This window comes from Cyanistes caeruleus, chromosome 3 (genome assembly GCF_971803275.1).
Source record: "Cyanistes caeruleus chromosome 3, bCyaCae1.hap1.1, whole genome shotgun sequence".
NCBI lineage: Eukaryota > Metazoa > Chordata > Aves > Passeriformes > Paridae > Cyanistes > Cyanistes caeruleus.
The window spans coordinates 77,409,040-77,426,269 of record NC_141703.1 but is presented as its reverse complement, the minus strand read 5'-3'; the positions used below and the strand labels follow the sequence as shown (position 1 = coordinate 77,426,269).

At 38.4% G+C, this 17,230-nt stretch overlaps 1 protein-coding gene across 3 annotated transcripts; it reads right to left on the bottom strand.

The window, feature by feature from the left end:
* Positions 1-155: 155 nt before the first annotated feature.
* On the bottom strand, positions 156-15,301 carry CCDC82 (coiled-coil domain containing 82). 3 transcript variants are annotated; one of them, XM_023920658.2, is made up of 8 exons: positions 14,612-15,301; positions 13,895-14,452; positions 13,212-13,440; positions 11,933-12,025; positions 9,774-9,898; positions 9,040-9,210; positions 3,466-3,651; positions 156-2,908 (listed from the first exon to the last, which is right to left on the bottom strand). In XM_023920658.2, the coding sequence occupies exons 2-8, from the start codon at positions 14,429-14,431 to the stop codon at positions 2,843-2,845; spliced, it is 1,407 nt and encodes a 468-aa protein (XP_023776426.2). In that variant the 5' UTR covers positions 14,432-14,452; positions 14,612-15,301; the 3' UTR covers positions 156-2,842. The 3 variants fall into 3 exon arrangements, with proteins under 3 accessions (XP_023776426.2, XP_023776404.2, XP_023776415.2); XM_023920636.2 differs by having other exon boundaries at positions 14,529-14,948; XM_023920647.2 differs by having other exon boundaries at positions 14,577-14,938.
* Positions 15,302-17,230: the final 1,929 nt, after the last annotated feature.

Sequence of the window (17,230 nt, the reverse complement as noted above, 5' to 3'; positions counted from 1 at the left end):
CTACCAAGAAGTTCCATCAGAATACTTTTGTATCTCTGCTAGCAACAGAAAAAAATATGATCTGGAAAAAAAATGCTGTAGATAGCACATGCTTTTTCGGTGAATGAAGAGGAGGTGAGAAACCTGGGATATCAAAAAGTAAGTAGAATGGACCATTTCAATTTTCAATCAAACTGTATTTATTCTTGAAATATTACCTTAATCAGCAAGCCAGAGTTTCACTAACTTATTCTTTATTTTGGTAGTGAATTGTTTTAATGTAGCAAAATGAGAGATTCATTTTGACAACAAAATTTTTAAGCAAAATCGTAGTCTCGAGAGTTTTCAGAAAATTCATAAAGTAGCAAAAATTAGGATCAGTCAGGAAGGCTCTACGAGGACATACTCCACTACATGGTACAGAACTCATTTCAGAATGGTTTTCCTTTGTAAGAATAAAGTCACACCAAATGTATGTTCTAGAGAAGCAAACCAAACTATACAGAGATTTTTTTAACAGAAAGAACTGAGGTATCAATAACTGAAATGGATATATTCAAGATGAATTCCTGAGTATTTTTAAGTTGATAGGTGTGTTCCACCAATATTCCCAGAGGAACAGAGATGAGGGAGGAGAAGAAATAGAGAAGGAAACCTTTAGCTTTGGTAACCGGGGAGATAAATATAAGACATACCAAACCTCAGAAGTTTGTGTCTAACAGGTAAGGCATGGAAAGAATATCTTCAATGTAAGTTTACTTGAGAGCAAGTCTCAATCTGTTCACTGGAAATTTTCATCTTGGTTTTGTCTATCTTGTATCTGTATGTGGTACAAAGGAGTACTGATGCCACTAACTCACCCTAATAGCATTTAAAACATTGCTCAATTTCAAGTCCTTAACAAACTAAAAGCAGTTAATTTCTCACAATGAATGCTGAAAAAAGGGTAGTGAATGATGAATCTAAGGTACAGTCTCTATGTAAAAAAGGCAGCAGATGTTCACTGTCAAGCAATATACCTGGCAGCAGGTGCCTACACAATCAGCCTATCTATTCCCAGTAAAGTGGCAAAATAAATGTAGTGACTTCTTAAGGACAAGTCTATGAGAAATCAGGTTCCATTAGTTTTGCTGCTGAGAGAGTAACCTGTTAAAAGGATTCAGAGTGTTAACAGTATCTTTCACTAAGTTGTTAAGCCAAAAAAAACCTAATAGGGCATTCAGCAACATGAAGGTTTCAAAATGCTGTGCCCTGCATTTTATCTTAAGCTCTATCTAATTCTTTTTATATGCAGCCCAAAATACATGGATAGAAACACTGAATAATTTGGGTTGGAAGGGACCTTTAAGGATCATAATGGCCAGGCATATCTCTCAGTATACCAGGTTTCTCAAAACCCCATCCTGACCTAACCTCAGCACCCTCTTAGGGGTTGGGCATCCACACCTTCTCTGGGCAACCTGTGCCAGTGCCTCACCTACCTCACAGTAAAAAACTTCTTCCATATGTCCTTTTATACCTACCTTCTCTGAGTTTAAAACTTGCTGTCCTGTTAGGACTTAGTAAAACTACAGGCCTTGGTAAAAAGCCTCTTCATCTTCCTTGTAGGCCCCCTTTAAATACTTAAAGGTTGCAAGGTCTCCCAGAGCCTTCCCTTCTCCAGACTTAACAACCCCAACTCTCTCAGCTTATCTACAGCCAGCACTTAGATCAATTTAGTGACCCTCCTCTGGATTTGCTCCAGCACACCCGGTCTTTCCTGTGCTGGGACCCTAGAGCTGGACGCAGCACTGCAGGTAGGGGTTTCATAAGAGTAGAATGGTAGAATCACCTCCCTCAGCCTGCTGGCCATGCTGTTTTGGATGCAGCCCAGGACACAGTTACCTTTCTGGGCTTCAAGTACATGTTTACGGTTCTTGTCCAATTTTTCAGAATGGACAGTAGCATACTTAACCCTTCCTAAATCCTTGAAAATCTACTCTGATTTGGGTTTTGTGTAATTCTGGTACGCCATGCATCCTGTTTCTGACTAACTCCTACTTTCTGTTAAGTTACACCGGGAGAATTCTTGCGTATCTTGCATGGGCATATTAATCCAATCTCTTAGGACTGCAGTTACTCCAATTTGCTGCCATTATGTTTGCACAATGTAACCTGATGTTTAAAATCTCAGTAAATTGTCCCAGCTGCTTATCAAAGACAGCAATGTGGGCCCATGTGTTCATTTAGATGGCTAAGCCAGACTCAGTCTGTATGACGCCCATACTGTGACTCATCACCTACTTTCTCAAGAGGAATGACTACTGTGCTGCAAATGCAGTCAGGACTGCAGAATATTTCCTCTGTTGCCTTGCAACTGTCTGTACTGATTCCTCACTGGAGAAGTAGATCTTTGTATTTAGGTCCTGTTTGCTGTAACTATCATTCTAACTGACTGAACTTACTTGCACATGAGCAATAAGGAAGGTAAGATGCAAGTCCTAAGTTCTTGTATAACAAAGCCTTACCTTTCCAAATATACCCACTTCAAAAGATCTTCTATGTTCCCTACAATGCAGGTCAATCTAAATAGGTGGAAGTTTTAGTTCACAAGTAAATAGATATTGAACTGATATTTCTAATAGTAGAAAACTTAGTGATTAATGCAGTAAGACTGTAAGGACTGATTTGGTAAAACTTTGGGTTTATATTGACACAGATAATAAAAAAAGATACAGCACATTATCAGTAATTTAAAGGCATATGAATTTGGGTGTTAACAGCCTACAAAGAAATCTTGAAGTCCAGGCAGACATAAAGTGCATACACACGAAGCAGGCCATTCACATTTTTGAAGATGTCTTCCAAAGAGCTCTATGACCTCTTAATCAATTTTCTCTTCTTGAAAATTATCTGCATCTTCCATGTAATCTTCAAGACCATCATATTTCTGTGAATGAAATAAAATTTTTACAATTTATCAATATTTACTAACTGTATTATGTAAAGACTGCTTTTTCTTGTTCAACACATGACCAAGTATGTCAATAATGATTTAGAAGCTATATCTAAAAGCATACTAAATGCAATTGTACTACAAATTGTCTTAAAATACTTCATGAAGTTGTTCTGAACAATTCAAAGGTCTTCAGTGTAAACAGAATTTTAAAATACTCTTGCTGTGCCTCATGTACATCCTTCCCATCTTTCTAAGTTACAGCTCAAGTTTGCTGTTGTTGCTGCTTTCAAATGAAACAAGGGCCTGCCCACCACAGCCTAGAGATCATGCAGCTGTCAAAAAGCTTCATGTCAAAAGCTGATGCAAACTGTGTGAGCAGAGCAGCACAACACTGTTTGAAAAACTGGGTCAGCAGAAATGGGAGAATGGTTGAGCTGAGTTGTGTTATTGACAGCCGGTAACTCAGAACTGATCCATTAAATCAGACATTTTATCTGAACGTACTTTCATCTGCTTGGAAAAGAATACAGGGAATAACCCAGTCATACCTTCTGAATCCACCCACTCTCTTCCAAGTGGTTGAGAAGCCGCTCTACAGTGTCTTTGACAGGTTCATCCTCTACACCATCCAATCCAGCAACTGAGCTGCAATCCATGTATAACTTGTACTTGAAGTGTTTCAGGTTGTGATAAACTCTTGTACGATTTGCACACACTATGCCAACCTTCAAAACCTAGGCCAGAATGAACAAATGATTCCCATGGATAGAACCATGATTATCTTTGCAATATACAGAATTGGTGGGCTAATCTCGTACAGTTTAAACAGTCAGCCCAGGAATTTTTTTTTGAATAATGAAATAAACAGAATGACACTACATGCATAAAACTGACACAAACCTATGTAGTTTTCACAGCCACAGCTTTTTGAGCAAGCAGGCAGCCAGCAAGTCCAAGCAATGGCAGCTTATCAGTGCGGTCTTCTTGCAAACACAATCATGTTTGTAATTGGTTGTATCTTTCCTATCTTCTGGTGGAGTTTTGTTACAAAATCACTAACACTTTCAAACAACCATCTTATTGTGAAAGCAGAGGAAGAGGAATTATTTGCTTTTGCTTAATATGTAAGTACTTCCTAGGGAGATGAAATACCAGTTTTAACATTTTGTAGACTGAATAATAGTCATCATTTCTTCAAGAAACACATATAAACACATATTGGCATACGCCTCACAGCACTTAATAAATGGAGAGGTTGAATTTCAAAAAAAATAAAATCTGAACGTTAAGTTTTATACAATACAAACATTAATCTGTAACTGTCTGGAAGGAATAGCTAAGCTATGATGCTGCAGAAATAAAGCCTCTGAATCTCCCAGTTATTACCAGTTTTACTCCTATGATTTCCATGCAGAAAAAATGGAATTGTCTTATTTCACAGTTTTTTCACAGCAGCATTTATAGGTAAACAAATGGTAAAATGTGCCTGTTACTACATAATCAGAACATGAATTAGAATAGATTTGGTATAATCTATCAGCACTACCATGAAAATAGTGAGTAATATATTGTTTACAAGGAACTTTGGCTATCCTAAGTGCTCACTAAGAATATGTGACAATGGAGATGCAGGGAGGGAACAAGACTCAGTTTTCACCTGCCTTTATGGACATCCTGCATTTCACAAGAGAGTGCAGGTACAATAGCAAGTCAGAAGAAGAGTCTATCCTCTGTAAATGACCCATAGGTGCACTGATTACTACTTCAACTCATGGAGACAAAGCCTACCAGGTAAGAAATCTACATCTGGCTGATTTTGGAAGTCAGGTTTTCTAAAAAGCAACGTAACTTACACATATGTAAAGAAATTGATTCTGTTTTTCTTAAAAAAACCAAACAACAATAACGGAAAACCCAACCAAACTCTCATCAACTTATCCTCCAAGGACAACACTGTTTTGGACTGATGTCTTGTCACACCTTTCCACAACAAATATGTAAATGGCTAAAGTCCTCTGCATTTGGAATGCAAGATGCAGTTGCATTGCTGTTTTACATTACACGCACAAACATATATATATATATATATATGTTAATCAACCAAATTTTAAGTTGTAAAACTATTTCTTCTGAGCCATAAAAGTGGTACCTTTTATTGCTAATAATCTGAATACTCTCAAATTACAAGAAGGTGAAGTTTTAATTAATGCTTACAACCCACATTTTCAGGGAGCTTTTCTGAATGCATGACCAAATGTTTGCATCTGTGAGCAGTTCCCCAAAACACCTGACCTACTACTGCAATCCAGCACTAGCTCTATCTGCCAACAATGAAATTAACAGAAAAGTGTATTTTTAAAGATTATGTTAACAGAATTTACAGGTATTAGTTATACATTTTCTTAACTATATGAACATATCTTAGCCTCTTAAATATATTAACCAGCAGCTCAGTGGTTATCACCAGGCATAGTATCAGTTAAGTCAAAAGAGACACACACACTGAAAAGAACTTTTGATCTGACCGGATTATTAACTGATATTTTAAACATTTTGAGATAAAAAATGCATATTACTATATTTTAATTCTCTACTGATCATGTACATGTTGTACCTATATACAGCTCCACTTTCTAGTATTCCCAAAACTAAAAAGCTAAGGCTTGTGTTTGGTGCTGCCAGTGCTTCTGAAGTGCAAGACCTACAAACTAATGCTGAGTCTTGATTAATTCAAATTTCCAGAAGCACCATTTCAAATACTGCAGCAATGAAGAACTGAGCTGCAGTGCTTTGTAGAGCATTGCACAACTTTTCAAGCATCCCAAGCAATGAGGTGTGGCATTTGGAACATTATGTGATATAAAATAGGAGATACCATCTTGCATCAAACTGATGGCCCAGTTTTCTCCCCTGTGACAACAGCTAGCAGGAGATATGTAGAAAGTTAGCATAAGATCCAGCACAAACATTAGAATGATCATAAGATTACCACACATTTTCTGGCAGTCAAGAGTTAAGACAGTCTGTATCATCCCAAATATTATGTTCCAAAGCATGAAAGAACTTTCCCCAAGAACCTGTCTAATCTGTTTTGGGACCCAATACTATTTTTCCCTTCCAAAATATCCTGTGGCAGTGAGTTTCATAGCTTATTTATGTGTGATGTGGAGAAATGCCAAAGGCAAATAGCTAAATATCGTATAAATGTAACTATGTATTGTGTTTTTAAGCAAGAAAGATAGTCTAAAAATACAATGCTATTTCAGAATGCAGCTTTGGAAAGAATCTCAGTACTGTACTCACTCTAACTTTTCCCCCTCACAGTTCTCAGTCCCTCTGTGTTAATGCTTAACTTATCTACTCAAGCTGGCCCTATCAGCCAAAGTTGTGTTAAATCACTTTGTATGGAATGCAGGAGCATGGTTGGACAATAGCACAACATGTAGTGACTGAATCCATGTCCTCTAAGCATGTTTATAAACAGAACACCAAGACTGAGAGTAGAAAACAGTTTATAATCCAGGTGATGTAAGGAGCAAGGAAGTAAGTGTGGGGGACACATCTCTAAACCTTGTGATTCTCCCTGATCAGGGGGAAATGAGAATTGGCACCTACACAGTGAATAATCACTGCAAGCCTAAGCAAAATTGGAACAGCTGTTTCTCTTCTCTTTCTACTGGCAAAGCAGAATACTTCAGAGATGAGAGAAAAGGAAAGTTTTATGCAGAAGAAGGAGGTTGGAGGTCTGTTTTTGTTCTCTTCACATCCACTTTTCTCGAGTATTTTCAAACAAATCTATAGAAAATAGTCCAACTATGTGTTTCTGTTCAATTTGATCTGTCAGTGCTGAACTGCCTTCTCTATCAGTCAATTAAGCTTGTGAAATGGCAGTTTTATGTAGCTCCGTGAGCCTTTTTTTCTTTTATATATTTTTTTTCTAAATTGGCAGGACAAGTTGCTCAATGCATTGCCAGCAGAGCTTTAAAGACAACTTGAGAACAGTACTTTTAGCAGTCTAAACTACAGGTCACCCTAAGAACACAAATGCTTCATTACAAGACACTATCAAAAATGACTGGAAAGTGCTCAATTACTCTCTCCCCTGAGTCTGCTTAACAGCCACTGAGCTATACTGAGCAGGCACATAGCAGACGTCCCCAGATGCTGGTGTCCACAGGGTAAAAAAAGCTCTCATTTTGTACTGCTAAGCTGAAGAGGACAAAAATGAACTAGCAAGTTAGTTCAGTATTCCATAGGATATTTCAAGTTTTTCCAAAGTAAAAAATAGCTAACACTTTATGCAGGACAACATTTGGTCAGCAGTGAGGGGACTGCTACTGTTATTTCCACAGTTAAGCTGAAAGTTAGGTAAAGATTAAATTCTTGTGCTAGTTCACTAATTATTTCTGGTGAAGTAAGGCACACACTTCCCATTGAAATACTGAGTATTTTTAAATTAGTGATCTGTATGTAAGAAGAATGACTATGACAGACTGCAATATCAGTGCTGGGATGATTGCAGAGGACTTACTGTTTTCCTGCAAAAAACAGGATCAAAAAGGGAAAAAGCATTGCTGGAAATGCTTTCTTGACTATCATGCACAAACATACTTTTCAAAACAGAGTATCAGCAACTGCTGCTCAGAAGGGTCTGTAATATAAGAAAAACTCTGGCACAGATTTTCAATCTCTTGCATTACATACAGAGCCCTGCATGATGACAAAATGATAATCACAGTGACATCTCTCAAATCTGTAAGTTAAGGAATTTGCAAATATCCAAACAATTCATTGGAGCTTCAGTAAGGTATACTCCCTGTTTGACAATGGCTTCACTTTATTTTTACTTAAGAAATCCTATTGTACCTCACTATAAAATATACTGAAAAAACCCCTTGTTCTGAAACTTCTTTATTTTCAACAAATACTGTGAAGAACTTTAGCTGTGTTCAAAAATTCTTTTACACTCACAAATAAAATACCATCTGTGTCTCCTGAAAGGGAAGAAAGACAGAACTTGGGTATCAGTTGGTAAACAACTGTAGCAATATTTCATTCTTGACAAATCACGTGTTTGAATTTATCATAAGAGGTCATGAATTGCATTACTGAAGGTCATATGCATACCTAATCATAACAATTATATGTAGCTGTAAATTTGAAGAGAAGATGTCTAAATATTAGAAACACCTAGGTTCTTGAAAGTCAAAGTTTTCAAAAGGCTCAGCTGCGAAATAAAATTGTATTAGCCTATTATTAAATTATTTTAGGTGAAAATGACTGCTTAATGGAACATTATGTAACAACATGAAAAATACCTTTTAGTAAAAAAAAAAACCAAAAAAAAATTAATCCAAATATTCTAGAAGTGACAACTGAGAGAGAAATAGATGCAAGACTACCTAAATGGAAGTGCCCTCTAGTTTGGACAAGTAATTCCGATACTGCAGTAATGGGGAAAAGGCTCTAATAAAATGTATTGATGTAGGTAGGAACAAGTTTACTTGAAAGGAGATCAGCAGCTTCAAGTGTCAACGCATCTGAGATGCCAAGATAATTTGTCCTGAGTGAAGAGCTACGTGGGAAATAGTAGCTATGAAAAAAATAAATCTGAAGAACGAAGCAGTAAATTCTGCTAAATTAAGTAAGGTCACACTTGGACTGCTAGGATGACCATTGCACTGTTTCACTCAATGTTTGAACATAGAGCAAACAAGAACTGTTGGAGTGCACGTGGACCCTCCAACCCTCTGTTAGAGGCAGAGCAGGCACAGAATTAGCAAACCTAGTGATGCAATGTTGAACAAATCTTACTTGCAGCAAAACAGAAAACACAATCATTCAATAGCAATGATTGTAAGTCATACAGAAAGTTACTTTTACAATGTTTCTGACCACTAAACAATGCAAGATTCCTGCTGGGGAAGTCTTAAGGGCGTTACAGGCATACATAAAGGTAAAAGGCTTTTTCATTAAGGGGTAGATGTGAAGAGGAAACAGCACACAGGTCATTGTGATGCAGGCAAAACCAAAGGTCAAAAAAAAAAAAACCAGATTTATTTTCTTGATAAAAGAAAAACTTAAAAATGAAACTTAAAAATAGAGAGCTGGTTTGAAATTACCTGTTTATCATCTGACATGAAGTCATCCACTTCCATAGTTTTACTATTATAAAGCCTTCCAGAGAGCAACACATTGAACCGACAACACCGCTTCAATTCACAGGCCTGACAAGACATATTTTTTGTACTTTTCAAGCTTATGTGAACATCTGGGTAACAATCCACACGCTCCTGAAAAACACATTCCAAATAACATTAAAGAATCTCTGTGAACTGAATGATGCCTCAAGCAGGCTGCTGAGCACTCTGTACTCACACAAAATTAGTCCAAGAAAAATGAAAGAGAGCCAAATTTCATTATTACAATGATTATTAAATCATCACACCCATGATACTAATACTCTTCTAGTAATATACATACAGTAGGTAATTGCTCTATAGTGACTTAATTTTTTGTAGTAGTAGTAGAAGGTTCATGATGAACATACTGTTTACCTTTTTATGGGAAGAAGACAAAGTTTTGTTAGAACATTTAGCAAGTGACAAAAAAAATTCTCAAACATCATCTGTTGAAGTTAGCAGGAGACACATTCAGGTAGCTGAGAACAAATTCTGTTCTGCTACCTGAATATTTGTCTGGTTATCAACATGTGAAATATTTCTGATATTTACATAAGCATCAAAACAAATTATTTAAGTTAAAGAACAATAGTTGTTATTAAAAAGGATATACAATTAAAGTGATTGTTGCACCTTTACAGAGAATTTCAGCATTTGAAGTAGAATCTACACACCTTGTATCGATCTTTCCAGCGACTTCTACAGATTAAGTTCTCAAGACGAGGCTGAATGAAGCGGTCATCCAAATAATGAAGTGAGAGCAGTATATCTTGTGCATACTTCTTTTTTCTGGTTCCATCTGTTCAGTGAGAATCATTACTAATCTGCTGACCACCCTATATTGTACAAGTTTTTTAGATAAAATTTTCAAGGACAATATGCTTCTGCATACTAAGAACTATGAATGATTTTACTAAATTGTTATTTATAGCATATGTATATAGGTATAGTAGCATATATGTGTAGTTGCAAATACATTTGCTACTGTTACCCATAAAAGTGATCCATGCAATCCCTACATCTTCATAAAGGGATGTATTTTATAATTCAAAAGGGGTACATGAATAAACCCTACAATCAAATCAAAAGCTCTCATCCCAAATGGAGATCAATTTACTCAGTCCCACTTAATAGAAAAGGAGGAAGCATGTGGGGGAAAGTCATGCTGTTCAACCAATTCATTGAAGTTGTTCAAAATGTAAAAGAAAAGTGTTGGAATCCATGAAAACAAACTGCTCTGAGCTACTTCAGAGCAGAAATTTTGACAACTCTGTCACATAAAGATCACAGAGAAGCTGACCTTCAGTAGCACAGTCAGATGCCTTGAATTAGGCAGCATATGTACTTCTAAATACTTACTCAAGCAAAATAAATAAAAAAGCATGAGGATGAGTAAAATTACCACTGTTACTGTTTCCCAAATACATGCTGGACTCCAGGAATTAAACAGGACTTCCCTAGATGCAGGCCAATGCATACTGCCCTGGAACTTCAGTGTGTACAGACATAAAACTTAATTCAGCTAGCTATTACCAAAAAAAAAAAAAAAAAATAGACCTGAGAAGGACCACCGTCTATCTAGCTTTTTAAAGTAGTTAACTGTCATTTTAGCAACCATAATTGCAATTAACTGTTTTTCCATATTCACTTTACACACACATTTGCAGTAGGAGCTTGAAGAGGCTGTGCTAGACCACAAAACAAAATCCTACCCAATAAAAAGCAAGTGTGAACTCAAATACTACAGTAGCTGCTTTTGAGTCAAAACAAATGAAGAGATTCACTTCAATTAACTCAGAACAATCCACTCTACATTATAAAAATATATTTTTGTAATGCTACTCTTTGTTCATACAATGTTCATGTACAACCTTCAGCTCACCCGCAGAACACATTTACTTCCAGCAATTTAGCAATAAATTGTTACATTTTATTGAGCAGATACAATTTGAAATAGAAGGAAGTTATTACAACATTAATCTGGCAGTGTTTACTTACTACTTTTCAAAGGCTTGCTTTTACTTGTTGAAACAAAACAAACCAAACACCTGAAAGAACCAGCAGCAGTAGAGGAAAGACATTTTTAGGTCCAAGAGTATAGAACCTTTATTCTGAGGTCTGTGGTGTACTTCAGTTTCTCCATTCCCTCTTAATTCCTGATGACATCAAAACCTTGGCACTTTACTGACTCCTTCCACAGTCTGACACTGAGAGTCCTCTCCTTAATCCCATCTTTATAGTGCTTATGAAACTATGTGTGAGGCTGTTATTCAGCCCTGCTAGGCTAAATGCCAAAAAGCACTTCCTCAGAAGGAATAAGACAAGTACTGACTGCAGCTGAAGCTTATTTATCTGATGTGATTAAAAAAAAAAAAAAAAAAGGGAAAAAAAAATCTGATGTAGAGTCATCTCCATAACTAAAAGCATTTATTATCTATCAAATTCCTAAGAAAAAAAACTGTGAAGCACAAGAGATTTTGACAAACCAGCTGACCTTGCAATGTTTTCATTGAGATATCTGCTTTGAAATTAATTTGGATTTCATGCTAGAAAGATTACTACTGATTAGTAACACAGAAACACATTCCTACATCTGAAGAAGGCATTTAAGCCTTCTGTGCTCAAGAATTAAGTCTACACATTTTTCCAAGATTACTGTATCATTTTCAGATAGTCCCCTCTGCTCTCCCCCACCAAAGTTATATAGCAGGAAAACCACAGATTTCAGGACCCTCAGTTCTATACCCTAATCAGGAGAAACACCCTTCCTTACAATAAATGGCTTTGTACAACTCTGAATGCATGAATATATTACTTAATGCAATTTACTTACCATATAATGAGCTCAGAAAAGTGTCATCAATTGCATTTATGAGGAAAGCCTTTACTATTCTTTTGAAGTGTACATAATGATCACAGCGAGATACTGGGAAGAAAGCAATACAACCAAAATTTACCAAAAGGAAAAAAATCAGAAAAAAAAAAAAATGCCATGTTAGAAGTCCTGTAAGAAGAACTTTTCTTCTTTTTCTCCATTGTAAGTTTAGAATTTTAAAGTTATTTAAATATAGATTTAGAAATTATTTTAATATAAATTAAAATACCCACACCCATAGGATTTTGCCTTTAAATTGTGCTTCTCATCCCAGGGATCATACAGAATTTTAGCACCCTAAAGCTACATGCACTTCCAGCAAGAGAAGTCCACAATAAGAAGTACAAACACAAAGAGAAGTGAATCATTTGTTCTACAAATAGCAGAAAATAATGTAAATCAGAGAAGGCCCAGGCTTATGCTGTGGTCATGGGTTTTTTGCTTGCATTTTGTTTCTTGTGTTCATTTCTTTTCTTTCTTTCAAACACAGTTCTGCTGATGTCTTCACTGGGGAAGGAATACCACAAATGCTTGTAATTACCTACACTAGCAGTGACTGTGCTGTCACTACATACCTACAACCGAACAACAAAATATGGAAGAAAAAAAGATTTGCATAAGATCCTGCTTCAAATCTCTCTGCTCCATCCAGAAATTGGTTTTCATAAAAGAACACCTTGAAGAGTTTTCTTGCTCTGTGTAATTCAGCCGAGACTGGCCAGTGGAATCAGAAACCCCTCTAGACCTCTGGTCACAAGTCTTACCACCACAGAATAAAAATACATAAAAAAAACCCCAAAACATAAAAAAAACTCAACCAACCAAAAAAAAAAAAAAATCCAAGAAATAAAATCCCAAGCCCCAAACTCAGCGAGAACAGAATTTGGACAGATTAACATAGCTGGTCTTAGCATAAACCACAAGATTGTAGGATGAAGGATGATGCTTTCAGGTCTCCACAGGAATGAATGCATCATAAGCAGCCTACTTCATCCCAAATCACACCAACTGAAAAAAAATAATTGTGCAACTTATACCCTCCCTTTAATTTGATACCGAAAGACTGTAGAAATTTACTGTGGAAATCAAAATGCCTTCATAATAAATTGAAACCTTTTAGGGATCTGATTTTAAGTATCATATTCTATTCCTTAATATTTGTATTTAGCCCATTAAATTTTATTACAATTCTACAAGCTAGTTATACATGAAGAATTACCACTAATTTTGATCTTACACTGTGGGATGTAGTGTGCCAGCAGCTCGCTGTTTGATGGATTTGGTTGCTTTTGATGTGGCTGATTTTGACTCTTCACATGCTCTGGGTTGCCAATGTCATCATCATCACTGTCTTCCTCTACTACAAAATCCTTTAAGCTGTCACCATCAGTTTCACTACCTTCTGATGGTGTGAGGGGCAGCTGACAGAGTGGTTCCTCTTCCATTGTTTCTTCACTATTAGAATCCTAATTAAATTTAAAAATTTAAAAGTTTTTAGAATACAAGTATTTTCAGTATTTGCACAGACAAAATACTACATACACCAGCTAAGATTTTTGACCATCTAATAACACCATTTGTTCAATTAACAGGAAAGCACACATTTCCAAAAAAATATATATAATTTTGTACTAGATAGCAATTACTTTCAGCTTTAAAATAGCTATTTCCATGTACCTCTTTTCAGTCTACTTCTAGGAATTAAGCTAACATGAAATCTCCAAGACACTTCGGCAGGTATTCTGCTTCCTGATAAAATTAATTTGATAGATTTTCACCAGTTAATGTGACTGTTAAAATATTACAGAACTACTAATTTGTCATGCATTCAAACCCAAAAAATCCCACTAGTTTGTATTGCTTAACCTTTCCTCACATTAAATACTTGCTCCAATTAAATTTCAAAGACAAAACCCTGACCTCACAATTTGCAGTGCTGCAGGATCTCCGAGCTGCGCTTTGTTTTACAAGTTCTTTCAATTTTTCGAGCACTTTCTGTTTCTTACTAGTAGAAACATTCTCTGTAGGGCATGTTTTATCAGTCTGCTGTTCTTTAGAACTCTCATCGTCATCCAATATACAGCGGCGTTTGGCAGAAACCTTTCTAACAAGTATGTCACTGCCCTCGCTTTCATCACTGTCATACATGACAGAGGCGCTCAACTTGTTACGCTTCCCAGGCACAACGCACTCATCGTCACCATCTTTTGTTACTTCCCCACTCCGGCCTTTCTCCTCCTGATCTGAAAGGTTGTTCTTCACAGCCGCTTGATTTTTCTCATCTATTTCACTTTCTGATGTGGTAGACTCCTCCTCAGAGGTGGCTGAGGATTCGTCATTGCTGTCAAGCAGTATGAGCGCCCTTCTAGTGCGTCTCCAATCGACTCGGGATTTGGATGATGGCACTTCCGTCTTATTTCTTGTTTCGTATCTCTTGACAACTGGTTTTACCCCCATCGGAAGGCTGTAGCAACACACCTAAATATAAACCGGTAGAACTAAGCACTTATTACATGGTGCCATTCAAAAGGGGGGGGAAAAAAAAAAGGAGTACATTTTGCTCCATAAGCTTATGACTTATCAGCGCCAGTAAGAGACTCACGCGGAAACCAACACCAAACAAAACTCAGCACGCACAGCGACTTCCCGAGAGGCTGCACCTCGCTCCAGGCACGCAGGAGGGCCCGCGCCCGGTGTGGCGGCGCTGAAGGAATCAATCAGGTCTGAGGCGGCGCTGAAGGAATCAATCAGGTCTGAAGCGGCGCTGAAGGAATCAATCGGGTCTGAAGCAGCGCTGAAGGAATCAATCGGGTCTGAAGCGGCGCTGAAGGAACCAGTCGGGTCTGAAGCGGCGCTCCCGGCTCCGGGGCGGTTGCGGGGCCGTTCCAGATCAGGACGCCACGGCTCGCGCGCCACCGTTTCGCGCCGCGCGCCTCCTCAGCCACTGCGCGCGGGCTCCCGCCCCCTCCACCGCTCCGCGCATCGCGATTGGCCGTCGCGCCTGTCACTCATCTCGCCGCGATGTTTACGGAAGTGCAGTCACACCGCGGTGGGGGTCGGGAGGTGGGTTGTGTTTGTGTTGGCGCGCAGTGGCCCGGCGAACCGAAAGGTGGTGGGTTCGAGTCCCGCGTCGGCGCTTTCCCTGCGGTTCACACGGAGGTCTTAGGTGGCGCTATCGTGTGGTGGTTTAATTGTGTCCGTCTTCAGTGCATTCCCGAGAAAAGTCTGCGTGGGCTTGGGGGTACGAGGCCTCCCCAGCGGGGCTGGCAGGGAGCGCCGCTGGTATGAGGCACCCCCAGGCAGCCACAGGAGCTTCCTCAGCAACCCTGGGAGCAAAGCCGCTGAGTTTGTGAGGGGTGGCTGAGGGAACTGGGGTGTTTATCCCGGAGCAAAGTGGGCTGGGGGAGGCCTTATCGTTCTCTACAGCTGCCTGAAAGGAGGGCGTAGGAAGGATAGGACAAGAAGAAATGGCCTCAAGTTGCGCCAGGAGTGGTTTAGGTCGTACATTAGGAAAAAATTACTCCCTGAAAGGATGGTCGGGCATTGGAGCAGGCTGCCCGGGCAAGTGGTGGAAACGTTCAAAAGATGTGTGGATACAGCACTTCAGGACAGGTTTTAGTGACGAAGACAGTGGTGGGCCGGTGGTTGGGCTTGATGATCTTAAAGGCCTTTTCCAGCCTTAACGATCCCATCATTCTGTGAATAATGAGCTTCTGCTGGCTTTCTGCACAAAGCATCTTTGAATAGGATGCTGGATTCTGTTCAGAGCTCATAAGCTTACAGATGCATTTTAATAACAAGATCCGTGCCTTAAATTTTCTCTGCTTTGCCTGGTCGGTGGCAGAAAACTGCTGTTACCTTGGAACTCATTCTGCTGACATACTTTAGAACTCTTTTAACAAGATCTTGTAATTGCTTCCATATATTTCTTTAAAAATAGCTGCTAACAAAACCTTAAGGAGAGGAAATCCGTGAAAGACAATTATTTCTCATCTTATTTACATAATGAATTTCATATGGTGAAAAGGTGTGCACAGATGTGCTGAATTCCCACCAAAATATTTATATTTATATAATGGTTATAATTCAAGGATTATATTGCATTAGGGAATTTGTAGTGCTGGGCTGGAGTTTCTTTAAATTGCTTTACATTTAAAGTCAGTACGTGAATTTTCACATAAATATACGGCTCAGAATTTACCCATGATTTATTATTTTCTCCAAAGTGTGGTTCAAGTCAGCATTTCAGGGTGCTGCTCTGTCCCTGGTCTCCATCACGTTTCTTGCTTCCAACGTCGCCACCTTGTGACAGAAGGATGAAGGAGTCCTGGTAGTTTTACTCCTGTAGTACAGCAGACGTAAAATAACGTAATTACAATGAAAATACTGTATGTAACTAAAGAGAATATCCAGTAAATACAGGGTTTTTTTCCGTACTTCAATGACATGAAGAGTTTCAGTTATGAATACTGGCTTCTGAAGGACAGCAAAAAGTTCTTACTACTCACAATGCTTATATCCTGATTTTTCTGATGATTTTTCAGGAGAGCCCCAGTCCCAGGGGAGTCTACAGCATGGGGTCCTGTGCCACCTTAGATTTTAGTAGCAAAATTCAGTCAAAAGACAGAAGTTTTCCAAACAGACAAATTTTCTTTAAAACTCCTCTCTAAGTATGTTAATATGTTCTGTACACGTTAAGAAAACTCATTTGTCTCCTAGAAAATAAATGCAGTTGATTTTCTTGTGTACCACAGCATTTTTCCTGAGTTTGTGAAGTTACAATGCCATGTGATGGTGGAAGCATCTCCCCAGTACAGAATTTTATATTTTACTGGGGTATTCCAGTCCCATGTGATTTTAGATAATAGAGAAATTATTACACTGGATCATCTATTTTAAGTGGTAGCCCCCAGTAACCCCTTCTGTTGCTGGCTGCTTTAGCCACTGAGTTTTTTCTCTGCTGCTTTCCAGCTGGTCTGTTAGTTGTCTGGTTGTTGCTGTGTTCACATTGCAGTTTCTCTGGAGCTTTAACTCTTCTGGGTTTCAGTGATGTACAGGGTTATATGAACATTCCTTCCACAAAACAGACCCTTCCTGCTTGGGGTATTCTCCTTTCCCTAAGGTAAGCAATGGGAAGCTCAAAGCCCACAGTTCCCAGGGACTGTTTCCTGCAGTAGTGCAGCGTTTGCAAATGCCCCATGACTCCCAGGCATACTGAGCATTAAGCTGGCTCATGCCCAAATAGTAGTGTTGGAA